Source organism: Diadema antillarum, unplaced genomic scaffold (assembly GCF_040938485.1).
Source record: "Diadema antillarum isolate AM-2024a unplaced genomic scaffold, OU_Dant_1.0 seq00001421_RagTag, whole genome shotgun sequence".
Classification (NCBI taxonomy): Eukaryota; Metazoa; Echinodermata; class Echinoidea; order Diadematoida; family Diadematidae; genus Diadema; species Diadema antillarum.
The window spans coordinates 361,938-382,010 of NW_027272173.1; the positions used below are offsets into that span (position 1 = coordinate 361,938).

General features: G+C 39.6%; 1 protein-coding gene across 1 annotated transcript in view; it reads right to left on the reverse strand.

Annotated features, from left to right (window-relative positions):
• The window catches only part of LOC139709259 (insulin gene enhancer protein ISL-1-like), a 71,997-nt gene that overhangs the window by 34,704 nt on the left and 17,220 nt on the right, over positions 1-20,073 (reverse strand). Inside the window, exon 4 of the mRNA XM_071621210.1 lies at positions 9,344-9,630. Coding sequence (XP_071477311.1) covers positions 9,344-9,630 — 287 coding nt within the window. The remainder of the gene's footprint in view (positions 1-9,343; positions 9,631-20,073) is intronic.

Sequence of the window (20,073 nt, forward strand, 5' to 3'; positions counted from 1 at the left end):
TCCAAAACCTGGACTCATTTTTCGGCTGGGATCGACGAAAGTCTTGGGGTGAATTGTCTATACTTACAATCTCACCGGCCTTTCCATTTTACGCGTTGCCGTACACACTTTCACTGTTTCGCAACGCATTCGCACGCACGTAAAAACATTCAATAATTAACACAAAGAAAATACTGAAAATGTCACTTCACATGACACTTGATTGCGGATCGCATGTGCATCAACATAGGTGCGTTAGATAACAATGTTTGGAGTCAGTAAGACCAAACGTCTGTTCTTGGAGACTACTCACTCTTTTTTCTGTCTGATCTCTGTCGACTGGCGATCATGTTTTGATCTGAGATGATTTCTCGAAATTCTATTACGTCGCGATGAAAGCCGCGGACTGCAGCATCGCTTTGTACAGCGAGATGGAGATAGGGTTTCTCAGCAGCGGAAATATGGAAGACAAAAAATGCAGCAAAATATCTCCAAGTCTCTGTCTCTTTTAACATTTTTCTTCTCCAGTTTGTTCTCTTTAAAAATTGCGAGTTTTCTTATATCTTCAATAGTCATAATCATATGCGTCCAATTGTAAAGAAAATCAGTTGTATGACATGATATGATGCAGATTAGCACAACCACTAGTATATAGAGATGAAAAAAAATCAAAGTTGTGTAGTATACAATCCATACTATCAGTGAGGAATAAAACAAATGCGTGTGAATGTGTGTGTGTGTGTGTGTGTGTGTGTGTGTGTGTTTGTTTGTTTGTTTGTTTGTTTGTTTGTTTGTTGTAGAGGGGAGGGGGCGTTGGTCTCATTATCTGAGTATCATTTTTTGGCTGTGTCGATACATTATAATGTAACATGCGTACAATGGATGTATTTTGCCATCGTGACGAAGATGTTATGGCATACACTGTACTTACGAATAATTTCAGGAAAATTATGTGTGATTATTGACATAAAGAGCAATTGGCATCAATGGACATCAATGCTGAAAAAAAAAATATACCAGTAATCATTGTTATCATTCCTTGGTCGAAGAGTTGAGTCATATTGTCGTGGCAGCTCGATAGGTCAAATATCGCTTTTTCTTTCTTTACTCGAGACTGTTTATGTCTTTTTTATTATTCCGTCGTCATTGTCAACAAATGTCAGCCTTTTTTTAATTAAAAAAGTATTCATTGATTCATTTGATATATTGGCTTTGGCAGTATTGCGAACACATTGACATGAATGTTTATGTATTTATACAAAGACTTGGTATCTTCTGCCTAACAATGCATTGACTCGTGGGCGATACATTTCGTAAGAACTGTATACAGGACTACAGGGTATAGCGTTTGACTTGATATTTTTGCATCTCTCAATAACGCAGTGTGTAGCAGAAGAGAATTTTGACCGGTGATGCCTTAGAATGGGGGTGTTTTCACAATTTCTAGTAAGACGATCATTGCTAAAGATTAAATTTAACATAATTATTTACGTTGCTCAACTCTAGTCTGGCATTTCACAGAAAGGATGCTGCGTTTGTGATGACCTTTCTTACGTTGATGTAATGCTGAATGCGAATATAATGTAAAGGAGATATGAAGGCATGTAATACCACTGTAATGGAATTAGGTGCTTCATATTAAGTCTTTCGTGTCTTATTCCAATAAAAAGCCACATCAACATTTTCCGTCTGCAGTTTTGATCAAAGGGGAATGGCTGTTGAATATTCGTATTGATATAAACGTGAATTTATGTTAGCATGGTTACGATGAATGGAAAGCAACACACATCTATACCCACATCGCACAAGGTAAGGTGGGAATCGAAATCACTTTCCACAGGTTGATGCTACCTTTAAGTTAATGCGTAATGCTGGGTTGCCTGGATGCAGAACGTTAGGAAGATAGATGTACCGGCTTTATCGTGAGTGGTACACATGTTTCGCTCTGCGCCAGTCTGCACAGCGCGTGTAATGGCCGAATGATATCGTCAGGGGAGTGCTAGTCGTTGACGCGATGCATCGCACGAAGCGAGCGCTAGAAAATTTCCTCCGTTTCAACTCTCACTCGCTTTATCTCTCATTCTATACCTCCTTTACTATCTCTAGTTCTATCTCCTTCCATTTTCCTCTCTCTCACCCTTCTTACATTTCATTATATATAATAATGTCTTTATTTTTTTCTGCCTTTCGTATTATCTTGGTCGATATATTTCTCCACACTCCTCATGTTTATTAATACTTTACTGTGTTTGTTCCTTTCTGTTTCTCTATTACATTATCATCCTCTTTTTTCTCTCCTGTCATTCTCCCGATGTCATTGTATATAAGTGTCTACCTATATCTTTTACGGTGTCTTTTCCTATCTTTCTTTCAAAAATGTTCTTACTTTCTTATGTGTCAATATATATTTCTCTCTCTAACTCAATCTATATTTTTATTTCTCTCTCAATCTTTTTGTTTTTATATTTCATATCATGTCTATATATTTTCTATCCCTCTATTTCTCTCTCATATTTTTCTTGTGGACATAGTTCTCTTCCCATAACTCTATTTCTCTCTCTCTCTCTCATTGTGTCATTCTTTGTCTCTATCGCTCTCTCTTTTGTCCTTGTTTTTTCTGTATTTCTCCCTTGCCATTTCACATTCATCCATCAGTCTGTATATCGTGGTATTCCTAGAGCGCACTTTATATCTCCATGTACGATTTCAATCAATGTATTTCAGTTTCGTTTTCTTTGACTTGACCTTCCATCAAAACCCAGAGATATGACCTTAAAGTTGACCCAAGTTCTTTTTCATCACTTGAAGATACAATGCTGTGAATGAGAGTCGGAGAGACTGGTATTATCTAACATGGTTAAATTCAGAATTCAATAATTGTTTTATTTTGCAGAAAGCGAGATCGTCTCAGGACCAGATACACGAAGACACACGCATTCACACAGGAATTATGCATCAAAACTTTGTATCGTATTTACAGTTTATCTCTTTTATGCGATATCATGTTTGCTGGTGAGGAAACCAACATGTTATGCTCCGTTAAGATTAGGTGTCAAATGAGAGCGACCGAAATAACGTATAACGAAGATAAACATATAAACAGAATTTGTACATTTTTTCCATAAATACATGTATTGAATCTACATACATTGTACGTACTCACAATGTATTGTGTACTTTCATTGAACTATAGACATAATAGTCATACAGCCATGGAGATTTAATACAGATATGAATGTAGATAACGATATAGATTCGAAGAGTGGAAGTGACCTGGTCACATGCAAACACAAATAGCTGCCAGGAGGGAGATAGGGTGGAGGATGAGGAGGAGGAAGAGGAGGAGGAGGAGGAGGAGGGGGGGGGGGGAGGAGAAAGGAACGAGGGGCATGCATCGAAACAAGACTGTCAGTGCTTTTACTCTAGTCAGGCGTGGTGAGGGCAAACACGGTTGATTTCACCCCAACATCTTCTTCTCTATCCCACCTTTTGTCTTTTTTGTTTCGTTTATTGTCTCCAAGAAGAAAATCGCATGATGTGAGTGAGGGGGGGGGGGAGGGGGGAGACACCCTCGAGTCCCGTTTGACCGAGATGAGCAGCTCCGTAAGAGAAGATAGCAAATGAGCACAGATTCTGGTGAAATTACGCCCCTTTCCACCACTTTTCCAAGCGTGGATGCCATTTCGCCAAGTCACTCTTCCCATCGTATTTTCAATCCAGCCCAGCTGTTAGGGATTTCACTCGTTTCGATCACACGCTATATTTGGTCTCCTTTTCCATGTCCCTTCGCTAATTGTGTGATTCCCGATACCTCGTGAATTTCATGCAAGGAAATTAAGCTGTGTTTGAGATGATCACGTTCTGACTGAGTCACACTATTGAAAAGTACAAATCAACGACCAGCGGTCAAATGCCATTGGCACTTTTTTAAAAACTTTTCTTTCCTCATATTTGACGTTCCCTCCAACGGGGATAACATCTTCCATTATTGCCGACATTACATCTGAAATGACACACACACAGCACACAAAACCTAAGTGCAACGAATGCAATGGTGCAGTAATTATTCAAAGGTAACCAACGTAAATGCATACAACCCGTTACTTACGCTCGAAATGTGTCAAAGGTTTTTATGTAAACATTTTATTTTTTTGTGATGTATGCTTCATATCTAAATATTTCCAACTCTATGTGTACAGTGCTTTTCTTCGTCGCCTTATAAGTTTCAAAAGAAACTTAACGCTCCTCTTTGTCAATGTCTCTCACTCCGTCACGATATTGGGTGCGCCTTTAAGAAGGAGCTAAGATATCGCCGATGGACCCAGGCAGTCGATATGCGGGAAGATTGAAAAGAGACAACAGGGGCGAGTATACGCTGGAGTCACCTCTGGATGTATGGATGGTTAGAGGGCTCAAGAGCAACCTCTACCAGCGATGATGCGCCCCGTCTCGGCGGCCATGTTTTTCTCGCCCTTCGCGGAGCTGAGGGAATTACTAGTGAAGCGCATAATGTCACTAAACGTTTCCCGAGGTGGTGGGGTGTTTTCATCACCGCTTTTTCACTTATCTTCCCGCTCTCCCTTTCTTCCTCTCCCTTCTTCCCCTTCTTCCCCTTCTTTGTCTTCTCGCTCTTCCTCGCGGTCTTTCTTTCTCTCATTCTACATCTCTCCATCTCCCCTTCTCTCTCTCGGTCTGTCTTCAGCTATGTTCCTGACTCACTGATTTCCACCTACAATTAGAAGTGGACATTTGACTTTGGTAACCATTTCCATCATGAAATATGAAGCGCAGCACAATGCGCAAGGAATTGGCATATGTAGCACCACCGTTCCAATTATAGATTTACTCTTTTTCTAGTTGACGTGAACTACTTTGAAAGGTGATAGAGAAAGAGATGTGGCAGTAAAAGACACAAAAATCAATTTCTTTCTGCTTGGGTTCACATCCGAGGTCCATAAAGAATGCGCAATTTGCTGTACCTTGGAATTACTTGATTATCTGTATCAAAATGCAAATTACTTCGAACTTCATCGAGTTAGTCACGTGTTAAGTACGGCTGAATCAAGAATCGAAAGTTCTTTATTGGATTTGAATTAGTGAAGTTTTCATTACATCAAAAATTGTCGTTAAAGTATAGGCCTAATACTTTTTAATATGCATTTATGTGTGGTGATATAATTTTTGTAGCGACCGAGATTTGCATGTAGGTATGTAGGCCTATGCATGTGCGTTTGTATGTTGTATGTAATAGGTATGTATGTGTATATTGTATGCATATGTTTACATGTACGTATGTAATTATCTTATACATGCGTATACAATATACATACATTACTGTTAAGATCAGATAAGATGTTTACGTCGATCGTGCCAATTATCCCCCCCCCCCAACTCTGTCATCTCCGTGTTGTCATGCCTAACCAGATACGCTAAATTTGCTTGAATGTCCAACTACCTGGTCGGCCTTGTTAGTGTCTGTCTTAATTACACCCAAGGAAGAGAAAGCGGCCGGAGGATGAAAAAAAAAAGAAGAAAAAGAAGACCGGGACTAATTATTGCCTACCGCTAATGAGACTGCTCAATACAAGTCCAGATTGTTCGCGCCGTGTGGATCACACTCTTCGTGGCAAAGATGGAATACTGATGATGCCGACAAAGCCAGGGAGGGAAATCAATGTTGCTTCATCAACACTTATCGTCAATAATATTCAATGCTGAAATGCTCGGGGCGAAAATTGATTCATTCCCGAAAGATAGGGAGCATTCTAACTACAGTAAGACCCTCTCGGAGATGGATGGTGTTAAAGACGGATTCCTAGAAATTTCACTTCTCTATTTCTCTCTTCTTCTTTCAGTCAGTTCATCAAAAATGGATCTGTTACCACTTCGTTTATCATTTTACATTCAATGACGCCTCTGTTGATCAAGTTTCAGGCATTTCAAATTGGTATTTTAGTAGTATCGTTGGTTTTTTATACTTGAAATCGGTGTCATGCTCTTTATAATTTGAATGTGGAGGCGGGTGACTATGTAATGACACGAATGTTCAATGGAGCAGGTTGTATGATGTCAAAACCTACCGATAAGAGTATCAAATCTCAGAAAACGTACTATAGGTAACTTGGAATTTTTAGTCTATTATTTCAAATGAGAGTGAAAAGCAGGTATTCATCTGTCTTATTTATTGATGAAGGTGATGTCATTAAACGCAAATTGTAGGAGCGAAAATCAATTATCCTGCTGTAGAGAAGTTCCCGAAAATAAACTCGCAGCCTTATTGGAACTTACGTGTACACGTTATACGTAATAGATGAATATTACACTCAGTTTGACAATCTATCCTATCATGTCTTGAATAGAATGATGTATTTAGGAAACGTTTTGTTGGCATTCATCTCACCAAATATAATCTCTTCCTGCCTTTTTATATAGAGCATTGAGATCGAACAGTGCGGATAGGCGGAGCAGTGTTCAAACCAAAGACCAATTGATTTCTCGAAATACTCACGCTTCCCGCTGCATTTGGTAGACCTTTAACGAGCATCTACCGCTCGGCTTTTGTTCGCGCCGCGCGATCTTTGCGTAGAATTACGTATGCAAAAACGAAAAAAAAAATGAATCGATGGAATTAGCGCAACAAACAAGGATGACGTGTTTTCTGACCGTGTGGGGAAGCCATCGGTATATCGATGGACATCAGCTTTGATTTTTCACCATGATTAGAACAACCGCTGGGCGAGCATGCAAGCGTGTGTAAGTCATATTTTGCATAATATGTTTATTGCGCTCCCGACCCAGTATACCAGTACGAGATTACAGGGGTCCAGACAACATCATTCACCGCGCATTATAGCTCAGAACGGCATTTGAAAGTCACACCATGTCTACTTCAAATATTAAGATCAGTCGATGAAAAGTTTCAGAAAATGTTGGGACCAGTCAGTTTTGTACTCATGTGTAATGATGGATTAATGAAGGATGACAGTATAAATATGTATGACGTAGTTTGGGCTGGTGGCAATTTATACAAAAGAAGCAAGAAAGGAAGAAAAACACGATATCTATTGGTCTTACATATTTCCGTAATCAAAAGATTTCGTGCGAGTTTTAACGCATTCATTAAGGTTGTGGGTTGGTAAGATGAAATGTCTGAACAAATTTGTGTCTAGATTGCTTCGATGACATGTATATTAATGAACTGTTTTCATTAAACTGTAATGGAGTAGTGGCAGTCAATAAAGATTGTTCTCTTTATCACTTCTTCAAATCATATCTTCATGATACACGTATCCCTGGCTACCTTCTTGTAAATCCATAAAACTGGATATCAATTCACATTGCTACATCTTAGGATCAAGAGTCTCCAAAATTTCCCCAATCCACTGCCAATATCACACTAAGAAATTAGAAAAATCTGCTGACGATGTGAGGTCAAGGCAGACAAACAGACTCACATTTAATTGAACGAGAGCCAATCTTGTCCTTTGTGATATTTGCTGGCGTCAAATCAAATTTGTCGTCTGCTATCTGATGACGCCACAATAATTTTGGCGGGAAGTTAATACCTTTCTCTTTAAAGGAGTGTTTTCCTCAATTTTCCAAATCTCCACAATAGATATCGCGTGTCCATTTCCTCCACTCGTAAAGGTGTTCGTCTTTTAATTGCTAATCAAACAATAATGAATATTGCCATCTTCAAAAGTGAGATGTGACTAGATTAGCTATCGATCAAATCGTCGATATCGAGCCGTGGAATTGGAGTGACACGGTATCAAAGTATATGCGGGTAATGAGCATGAAACTAACCGACGCGGTAAACGATAAAGTGACAATCTCGCAGAGCCCGCTGTTTGGACGGAAGAGCTGCCAAAATTAATTCCCGCTGCATATTTCCTGATCAAACTACACCCTCATCAATCTTTTAATAAGGCATTTTCACTTGTCACGGCAAATGACTGATATTCCGCTGATTTATTGCCTCACTAGATGCCAATAACGCCCGGTTGCAGATCGGGGCTGAATTTGTGTTTCTCTGTATGTGTTGTGTGTTGTGTGTGTATTTTTTACGGACAAATTTGGTGCGCTGTCACTTTTGTCATCATATCATAAACGCGAAGGGAATGTGATATTAAGCGGACTCATCGTTTGCTCATTAGGCGGGCGAGTTGAGAGAGCGGGAGATTCCGAGAAGAATGATTTTCTTCTCGTCATCGAACACAAATGTTTGCTCTCATTTCAAACGGCCACCCTGCAGATAGATCGCTAGTTTATAAGCGTGGGTGTCAAAGCATACAAATTTAGATATACATGCATACATACATAAGTACATTATAATATATATATATATGTATATATATATATATATATATATATATATATATATATATATATATAATATAATATAATATCTATATAGTATATTATATATATATATATACATATATAATTTGGAATCTTGAATCTTGAATATTTATATACATATATATTATATATAAACATATATACACTTTTTAAATGCACATCGAATAACTATCATTCGTAATCGGTTTGAGCAAGGAATTTTGCGCCGTGGTGAGGAAGTAATAAAGAATAGTTTTACTATTTCCTTTCACTTTTTTACTCCTTACCTTTACTCCTGTTCACTCAATAATCCTGTTTCTTAATCCGCGTGAGGTTTTCTTCTCCCCCCCCCCCCCCTTTCATTCAAACATTCGACAACCGGGTTATTCCCGATTGTAGCCAAAGTGTAAAAAATGTCTCATCCCATCATCACTGAGAATAATAAAACAATATTATACGCGCTGACGAAGGCTTGAGCGCGAAGTTTGGGCACGTATTTCATGGCATGATGGCAGGGTAACTATTCACATTTGACGATATTTAGTCATCAATATGTGACATTTATGGGCGTACAATGTAGCGATGACTTCAACTCTATGAATTCACAGATTAATGAAAGAATGACTCATTTACTGCGAGATTTAAAGATACATTTCATGAAAGTGCATCAGAAAACGAGGGAAAAATCGTCCTGGATTTGTATCATAGTAGGCCTGCAGGTTGTAATCCCTTGTCATTCTTGGGTTGTCCTTGTTGTTTTTTCCGTCATACCAACAAATATGGGTACATTATTATACCGTATTTTAAAGATCTCAGTCGGAGAAATATACGGGACTGCTGTAAACACACACAAAACACACACACACACACACACACACACACACAACCCAAACAATAAACAGTTACACAAGAACATCAAGGTGGATTTCACTGCTGTGATCTATAGTACGAAGAAACATAATCAGCCAGTTTTATATCAACAACATGTAATCAGATGAGTGGGACTGAGGACTTCTCAACTCACCTTCGATGCCTGCTGCTCGGCCATTTGCTTCATTAGCACACTCTTCTTCTTGTCTTTGCATCGCTTGTTCTGGAACCACACTCGAATCACTCGCGGGCTCAGTGACGTCATTTCCACCAGCTGTTCCTTCATGAGCGCGTCCGGGCGCGGATTGGCCGCGTAGCATGTCCGTAGTGTGTGCAGTTGCTTCTCATTCAGCACTGTACGTACGCGCGTCGGCTTTTCTTGCTTGTGAACGTGCGAACGCACGGACGAAGTTCGGTTAGGCATGGGTTCGGCGCGAGTTGCTGTGTAAAACAAACAAACAACAAATTAAAGAAATATATGTCGGTGGTTATGTATCGTTATTACACTTCCTTAATACATTATACAGAAAAACATCAACAACAATAAAAACAAAGACAAAAACAATGGATCTCTACAAGACAAGCGTTTAGTGCATCTAAACATAGTTAGGTCAGCTGTGCAGTCACAATACGAATGATTGCAACGAACATTTCAACTTTTCATGTGAGTTATGCTTTGATGTGTTTGCAGCTAAACAGTGAATGTCACACAAGATATGAATCCTCTTTTGCCTGAGAATCAGGCTCATTGTTGACGTACCGACTTGCAGTGTTTGAGGAAATCAAGTAATTTAGCTGTGTGAATAACCTGTGTGTCTGCCAACAATGTTCTGATTAAACGCAACCCCCATACCCAGTTTGATAATATTGCTTTCCTTTGACTCCTATAGGTTGAGACGCGCCAGGAATGAATTACATCAAACTTTCATCAAATCCTTGTTGACAGAAACAGGTAATTTAAGGCACTTCCTTCAGAAACACCATCCCCGAAAAAAAAAAAGGACCAAGAGAGAACAGAGACTTAGAATGGCAGCGAGAGAGAGAGAAAAAAAAAGACCAAGAGAGGCGCCGGTCTACTAACGTATTTTATGCAGTTTGTGCCAATTCTTGTGTACAAAATTACGTTTTGCTGTCAGTTTCGCTCCTCGTATCAATCAAGTTTCAATAAATGTTCATTAGACGGAGGGTTCTTGGTCTCCTTTTCACAAGAATGCTTGGATATTCGCCCCCTCCCCCTCCCCCCCCCCCGACATCCTTTTTATATGAGAAGCGGGAAACACAACCCAATCATTTGAAACAGAAATTTCTTATGAGCGCTGGTCTGTTCAAGAAGCAATTTGAGTAGTTGTCCTGAAACCATAGAAGCAATTGTTCTAAACTCGACAGTAAAATAATGATACGCATCCAGGTAAAATGTCAAAAATTGCACTTTCCTTTTCCTCTGTCTCCCTCCCTCCCTCTCTCTCTCTCTCTCTCTCTCTGCGGTTCTGGGTATTTTGATATGATGCTTTAAAGGGATGGTACAGTATTGGTGGAGATGAGAATTGGGCTTTTAACTTTTTGCAAGATACCAAAAAAGCACTTATGAAATAGTACAGTGCATACCATTTTAGGAGGAATTCAAAGTTTATTTGATTGATATCGGGTTTGGAATGACTGAAACATCCAAAAACAAAGTAAAACAAAGCGATTGTAATAAAGTGTGGGTCCCACACTTTACTAGAAGCGCTCTGTTTTGGATATCTCAGCCATTTCAAAACCAATTTTCATCAAATAAACCTTGAAATCCTTGTGGAATTACATGCTCTTTCAAATATTGCACAAGAGGTTTCTCATTATCTCACCAAAAAGAAACCTGAAATTAAGTCTCAACCAAAACTATATGATCCCTTTAATAAGATACTTAAAAATGCATCTACTCTGATATACACATGTGCTTGTATATGATTGTGTGTGTGTGTGTGTGTGTGTGTGTGTGTACGCGTATTATTGGGTTTGAGAGTTTGAGCGTGAATGCGAAAGGAAAAATATTACAGATGATATTCACAATGTGTATATTCCAGTCAGTGTACATTTTGCCAGCTTTAAGATTGGTTTCCCTCCCTCGGTCAAAGAGGCAAATATATCTCTCTCCTCTCTTTCTCCTTTTTTTCAATTTCATTTCTAAGACGGTGCTTATGCTTACAGTCGCATGTATTTCTATCGTTCCCTGTGAGCTGATGGAGAGCCATCAGAGAACGGAAACTTGCGCTGCACACCGCGAGGTCGACAACGACCGCTTTTTTCTTTTTCCTTTTTTTTTTTCCAGAGATGCGTCGATGCCAGTACGGGGACACCCTTTGACCTATCTCAATAGACTAATTCCCGCAACTCTGTCTGCCATAATCCAATTTCTCATCCAAATTAACTCAAAATTGGATCCGACTTTGTCGTCAATGAAAACAGCATTACAACCTTATCATTCCCCCACCCAATATTGAATACAACGTATGCATTTTGCATTATAATACGCTGTTTTGAAAAAAGACGAAAAAAGCAGGGGGAAGGGGGATGGGAGCAGTCGAAAAATCTAACGAGGAGGAGGGCTGATCTAGTTTTGATTATACCATTGAATTGTTGGGAGGATCAGGAGAAAAGAGGATGGTGGGGGGGGGGCAGGATGTGGGGTTCTAGAAATGGATGGCTAGGCCACCTCTTATCTAATCTATACCTCCATCAAGCTGTCTTCATCTATACTCTTTCCTTTCCCTTATCAACTGGCTCTGATGAAGACGAAGCTTGTGTTTATTCAGCAATAGTTCTTTCGACCTCTTGCTCGGAGTCACGTGATTTTCGTTCACTACCGCGAGGTATGTATATTGTGTGTGTGTGTGTATGTGTGTGTGTGTGACCTATCTCGTTCTAATCTATCTCTCTCTCTCTCTCTCTCATCACACACATACATATCGCTGTATTGAGTATGATTCAAAGACCATTTTTTACTGCTTCCTCTTAGAGTGATCCCCTATCTCTGCCATTTCAGAATGATCGACGTTCTTTACACTATGCAAGATAGCTATCCCCTTGGGTTCAGACACGTTATATCTTATAACGATGAAGAAATGTAGTAAAATGTATCCTTATCAGTTTTCATTTTGTTTCATTTCATTTCATTTTTTTTGTTGATGCTCCGTATTATATTTTGTCTGATAAAGATTGCATAACATGACGTGAAGGATTGAGACTGTGATAAGGAGATACAAGGAAAAATGAGGGGCAGCTGATGTTGCAAAAATTAGGGATAGAGGGAGAAAGAGGGACAAAAGTTATGTAAAGCACCATATTAAGTTACAATTATTTTTGCAGTACTGCTATTGCTACTACTACCATAATAATGATAACTGTAATGATAATGATGAATGTGATGCCAACAATACTATTATTGACAGTACAATGATAATAATAATAAGATTGATGACGTAACTTAGAAATGAAAATAATGGCAAGAATAACAAGAATGATAACCAAATATTCAATTTATTGTTGTTGTTATTGCTATCATTATTATGACCGTCATTGTTCTCATTACATTTTAATTTTCACCATTGTTTTCAGTATGGCCACCATTTTTGTCAACATCAAACGAGTGGACGCGAAAATATCTATTCTATATCCATTCTATTCTATTCTCTATTTCATTTCATTGGTGCACAGTCTCATTATTTTAGCCGTTATATCTCTTATTGTAACAAGACTGCATTTTTAATATTATCTATTTTCTGGCGCCAGCATCTGTAATGATGCTATTAAAAGATTCAACATATACCAAGCAAAGTAAAGTCAGCGCGACGAGTTTAAGCTCCACACTGCTCGTAGATTTTTCGTGCAAGTCCTTTCGAAACAGCAACGATGTATAACAGATAGCTCGGTATAGAGCTGAAGAAACCGACTCTTTTCTCCCATCACCATTGTGCCTGTAACCAGGGCAGACGAAAGAGTGGTCTGATATTCCTATTTATCAAGAAAACGGCGGGGCTTCCGTTCTTACAAAACGAGAAAGATGAATATATATATATATATATATATATATATATATATATATATGTATATATATATATATATATATATATATATATATATATATATGTATATATATATATATATATATATATATATATATATATATATTTGTATGTATGTATGTATGTATTTCATATATGTATCTACTTAAAGCCCATTACTATTTCCAGCCGCTGTTCCCTTTCCTTTTGACTATATTCTCCTCAATCCTTTTCTTTGTTCTCTTCGCCATTTCCATGCATTTGTTTGTTTGTTTGTCTGTCTCTTGGTTTGTTTGTTTTTTGCTTCTATCTTCTCTCCTCTTTGCCGTTATATAATCATGTAAGGAGAGTGAACTCTAGTGCGTTTTTGTAACGTTGAATTCAGTTTAATGTGTCGTTTATTACTAAATCTATACGTGATGGGATACTTTTGAATATGGATACATAATTATTGTATAATATCCTATATATGTGTACATATATACATGTATATGAAAATAGAACATTATGTATAATATCATATGCACATGTATAATAGTTGTGTTACAGCTCTTTGTAACTGGTGACGAAAAAAGGGGGCTTTGTACATGTTATAATACTAGTGTTACACTGTTTGTGTGTAAAAACACATACTTTGTATATATGTGTGTGTGTTTGTGTGTGTGTGTGTGCGTTGTGTGTGTGTGTGTGTGTGTAAGCTTTCCCTCAATTATATATACATAATAAATTGACAAGGAATACTCTTTGCTTCAAACCTCGTTTGTTTTGCACGGCAAGGAGTCACCACAGGGTGAGATGTTATATAGCTACCGCCAAGTGGCGCCATTTATTATTACCAAAGCCGCCACGCTTCGCATGGCGCCTTGCTCGACATGCTAGCACCAGTCACGATCAACAGGTATCCCCCTTTACACCACGCTCATCAAAGTACTTAGCACTGGCACGCATCGCATGCGCACGGTTGGGAAAAAAGTACTTTCACACGCAAATTGAGATGAGCTTGGCACCGCCGACCATGCGGCAGCCTACACTCTCACACGCTCCTCCTCAGAACCTTCACGCGGGGTACACCTCCACAGGGCTCAGTTGTCTCTTTTCCGCGTGGCAAGCAGAGCGCGAAGATGACTTGTATTATCAAGAGTATCATCTTGTGTAGTGGCCGTTCCGCTTCTTCGCGCACGCCATATCATATTTATACACACAACAGCATGGGGGGAGGTGAGCAGCTCGATGTGAGATGCTAATAATGTATTCCCCTCGCACGCGCGCTCAGTGTCCAAAAGATCTATATACATTGTACAATACTACTGTATTACACTGTAGTAGTATTCGAATGCAAAAAAAAAAAAAATCGCTAATATTTCCGTATGGCTTGTTTTTCGATGCAATGGATGTTTGTTTGTTTATTAGCTTATCCATCTGCCTGTTTGTGTGCGTGTTTGTGTTTGCTTTACTCTTGACTTTCATCTCGTAATGATAACTGACCGAATTAACCAGCATCTCATACAGATTTATCACAATACACATACAATATGTGCAATGATACACATATTTTCAGTTTGTGTGTTTGTTTGCTGGTTTGTTTGTTGTCATTTTCCATCCGACACGACGCTAGATGACCCATATTCACCTGCACTCGTTGATCTTTCACGGGGTCCAGTTGTGTGTATCTGCTTGAGGAAGACCACTTGACTGGGTCATGCAACCTTATTATGCATCGCATAAATCCAATTTCCTAAACTATACCTTAAAAAGATGTTTCCTCGCATAAAAAGCTAAAATCTAGGCATACGATGGTGGTAACTTTGATGGATGAAAGGCATTTCGCAAGTGACATCACACTCATGTGATGAAAAAGAAGTTTTGAAATGTGTGAATGTCTAACTTAGGACATGTCGATGTTCATGCGATAGTGCTTGTCCTAACGTTTTACCCAAGTCCGCTTAAATTTCATTCTTCAAGTGTTTTTTTTTAAATTTGACAATGTCAATTAGATAATCAAGATTTATCTTATTTCGTTACAATGTCCTCATCCATCGCGATCAAGTGACTATTTCCTCCAATGCAAAACTATCCTCTCTATGCAGTCCATTGTGCCCTGCAGGTAACAAGAGCAGGATCATAGAGAAGATTTTTTGTTTGTTTAGTTGTTCTTCTTTTTGTTGGCTATCTTTTCCTTTCAAAAAAAGTCGAATTGATTAGATTTCAGATACCAAGCGATATGTACTGATATCGAAAGGCACGAATCCATTGCCTATACGGCAGGGTGTAAAGCTACTCCGTAAAACGACCAACAACGTATGGATAGTCAGAAGTCAGCGGCAGTGGTAGTGGTGTTGGTGGTGGTGGTAGTAGTGTTGGGCGAAAGGGACCGGGCCTTTGATGGACTGGTAGTGCCTTCAGCCGTGGTGGTGGAGCGGCAGTGGGTCTGTGCCTGGAGAAACACCCCAATCTCTCTCAGACGAGCGCATGAATCATTAATGACCCTATAAGCACCAGGTTTCACGGATCGCGCCAGCAGAATTAATTGGAAAATTTCAAGCTGAAAAATGATTTCACGCCTCCCTGCATACCCATCTTCCTCTCCCCTCGCCCCCTCCCCCTCCTCGGGAGAAATAAAAAAGTTGAGAGGGAGACAGTGGAAGAGATGGAGAGAAGAAGAAACTATAAAGGAAAGATGGATAGGAGAAGGGAGGGATTAACATGAACAGGAGGAACACGAAATGAAATGACTCAAATCATAATTGGATGGTTGCGAGTTGAGCTGAAGACACCGAAAGGAGAAAGCACAGACCCTTGTCACGTAACATGCTGAAGCAAATATAGTACAAAAATACAGGTTGAAAATACAGAAGGGGGAGGGGGCAGGGGGAGAAGAGCACTCATAATGAAATACTTTCTCTGTAGTTCTCTTAATTAGAAAGATCGGCAAATCCAAAATTCATGAGAAACGCACAGAATACTGATCACATCGTCTGACGAGCCGGCTGCTCGTCCCGCACTTTATTTCAAAATAATTGTGAAAGAGAGAGATAGAAAGAGGAAGAGAGAGGGGAAGAAACAGACAGAAAGACAAACAAACAGAAACAGACGAGTATTAAGCAAGATATCGGCGAAGACTCGAGAGCACGCGACCAGCCTACATTATTTTGGCGGGTAAATTTATGATTGAGACGTATACATTCATGTAAACGAATCAGCTCCACTGTGGGGAGTTGGATTCTCGAGGACTTTTGTGCTGTTTACGTTAGATGCAATCGGGTTGTCTATGTGCGTACTATTAAAGTGAAGGGACGCGCGCGGGCAGAACCCCCTTCCGTTTACGGGCCCAAGTCGGGCGTGTGATGAGAGGACGGAGCGAGACATTAAAGAGGGCATCTTACACGTGTATTTACATTAGGCTTGTCCGCTAAGAGGCATCCACGGAGTGATAAGGACGAGGAATGTCCAAGAAGGAGACGTGGTTTGGGTTTGGGGCACGGCTGAGGAATGGATGAGAGAAGATAAAGAGAGACGGAGAAAGGAAGAAGAGGGAAGAGTTCCCGGGGAAGAGTTTCCAACTATCTCATAACGTTTATTACTATACATGATACTACCAAGGACATAACTATTCAACATCTTTCTGCTCTGTAATAAAAGGAAGATGGGGTGAACAGGAGGATATTGCCCCCCCCCCCCCCCCCGGCACTGCCGGGGGATGATATGTTACTGCATGATATGTTTTGTATACTTATATTCTATGTTGAAAATGAAAATAAATAAAATGAAATAAATGAAATGAAATGCAATGATATGTCTTTTGGTATTCATAGAAACAGGATTATAATGTCAAAACCTTCAACTCTCAGCTGCATTTTAGGTTTAATGTCTTTTCTCCTTTACTGACACTTGACTGACGTCTGGTTCCATCGAGGACATTCAGTCGAAGTTTTGCGCATTGTTTGTGATAAAGATCACTAAATCTGGTTTTGGCTCGCTCTATTAACTAAACTTCATCTAAGTTTATAGCTTTTTGCATTTGCAATAATTAGCATTTTACACGGCGTTTTCCTTGATTTATAAGCAAGAACAAAGTAGAACCAGAGAAGGGGACATAAGCGGCAACATCGATGTTTAAGACTTGGCAGGTGACAAGGTGGAAAGAGTAGCGAGAAACCATGGCAACAGTAAGTTTGGAAGACCTGACGATGATGATGGTGACGATGGGACTGATGGATTGGTCTTATTGTAATGGTAGTGGTGTCGGTGTGTTACCAGTTTTGTTTGTGGTGTTTTTAGGAGTGTCGGTATAAAGATAGTAACAAGTTGTGTCGTGTGTGTCTTGAACCTATAGTGCTTAGGAAAAGTTTGGTTCCTTCTGGTGATTGTGCAGTGATCATATAGATATTAATCATCATTGGTGTTAAGGAGGTGGGAGCAGTAGCGGTGTGTATATTTAACCCGTATAAGCCAAGGGCGTTGAAAAGACAAGAGTTAAAAAGTTACATCTCTATATACTGCTCTGTATAGATAAACCTAATACTGTCTGCTGCTGTCAGATTATCGGTGCAGGTAACGCTGCGTCATGATGGGCACACGGGCAAGCCGCCATGATGGAATCGTGGGCATACCGTGGCGGTCTTGTGGCTGTCTGTCCGCTTTCTAGCGCACAGCTCGTGACGTATTGTGACGGCTATATACATCGGGGGTAGATTAGAATTGTTCTTAACGCATCTGTCATGACTGTGGATCTTTATAAAAGACAATTATACATACACAACCCGTATAGAGCTTGCTCCGTCTATATTATGTTGATATCTTGTCAGTCGAGGGACTGCCTCCATCATTTCTCAATTTCCTCAATGATTGTTACATTGTCGATGTGGAGGACATTGTCCAAACGACTATTCAATAATGAAAGAAAAAAATCCACAGGTTTTAAGTTCTAAACTCAAAGCTACTTTACTTTTCTTTTCATCACGAAAATTGATGTCGAGCGCTCCGCTGCACATCGGGAGGATGGTGGTAGATTTGAGGTGGCAGGTACAAATGGACGCGATAATCTTGGCGTGAAATTCGTCGTCTTGATATTCCCTCCGAAATGCAGCACGGTGTACCCATCTCTCGCCTCATCGCCCCGCTCATCGACTCATCAAAAAGCGGCGATTAGCGGGCACTTCAGCCGTAATTGGGTGGTTTTTCCGCCACCCTGCACGCATCGTCGCCTATTTGCATAATATCCCAAGTTCCTAGCGCTGAGACGCGACGCACCCGTACCAGAGGGAACGGTGGATGGGAAACGGTATCTTTTTCTCTGCATATTGTATTTGTGTGTGACTTTGTGTGTGTGCATATGAGCATGCGTTCGCACGTGTGTTTTGGTGTGTGCATGAGTGTTTATGTTTGTTATTTTTGTTCTATCTTTCAAATAATTTGAATCTGAAAAAAAAAAGCAAGCGGTGATGGACAAAGCACATTGGCACAATGAGCACAGTAACGATCTAAACTGAGTACCAGCTTGTGACAGAAGCATACATTTCTCTTGGCTTGTAAGCATCAATTCAATACAAGATTTGTTGAATGAAGTCACAACTGTATGCTTTTTCCATAAAGGAGTTAATTGCAAAGGACCAAGTCAGTTTCTACTTTTACGGTAACAAAAAAAAAAAAAAAAATAGCTGATAGGACTTCCATTGCTAGATATGGTGTAGAGCGGATTTATAGGGGCTCATTTTCGGTTGACGTGTTATCATGGGATTCTTCCTCAGAAGACCATGCATTGCCCAAACCAGGCAGGTGATGAGACGATTCTCGTCTCTCATCTCTCCTCCAACTGTCATTGCGGCTAGTTATAGTTGGTAATCCTTACTTTGGCTATGTCACAGATCAATCGATATTAAGTATTGTGTTGGTAAGTTTTTAAACTTGTTTACATTTTGCTACTGTCAAATATGGCTATAAAAGGTTACATACGAAATGTTCACCGACAAGCTGTTGGCATCTTTTGGTCCGACGTATAACGTCCTCATACGCTTAACTGGCTTTGCAAAATGGGAGTTGCGTCGGATGTAATGGGCTATACATCAACACGTTTCAACCTGATATCTAGTCTATTGGGAATAACGAATGACTAATCTTGATGTCTAAGGACATTGACTCCAAACGGAACTAATATGTAAATACCCACTGAATGATTTTGAGGTAAGCTGCATAAGCTGTAACACTATACTTGTAGCGTGCTGTTTCTGTTATGAAACCATATACACATGTGGGCTTTTTTTAAATCATTTGTCTGAACAAAAATGCTACCACCAATTCTGTAATCATCATTATGTTTCCGAAGGACGTAAGCGATATGGTATCCGCAAAGATGAAAAAAAAATCAATGAACGCTGCGATACTAGTAACTGAAACTCTCTTCCCGCGGGGCATCACTGTACAAGAGTTGTAGAATTGTTATTCCCATTCAGAATACACACAGCTAATACGATTAGGATGGTCCACTTGAATTCAGGAGTTATTTGAATTTGTATGTATAGGATCAGTCGCGTTTCTCTTTTTGCCAGCTTTCCTTTTGTTGCTCTATGTCCTCCTTCTTATTTCTTGTCGTTCTTGTATACGCTGATGCAATGAACGCAATAAACAAAATACAGATTCTTTTGAACATTGTGCTGTATATATTTATTATTTTCTTCACTAGTTTAGTTTCCTTCTCTCTTTCTCATTCTTTTCCCCTCTATCTCGCTCCTTTATTACACTTTCTTGCGAATCTGTTTGTACGTGTGCGTATACTGCATTGCAGCTTGGCGCTATGGGTAGTTCCTGGCCCAGAACTTCGGCATAGGACAGTCACGGGGCATGGTGC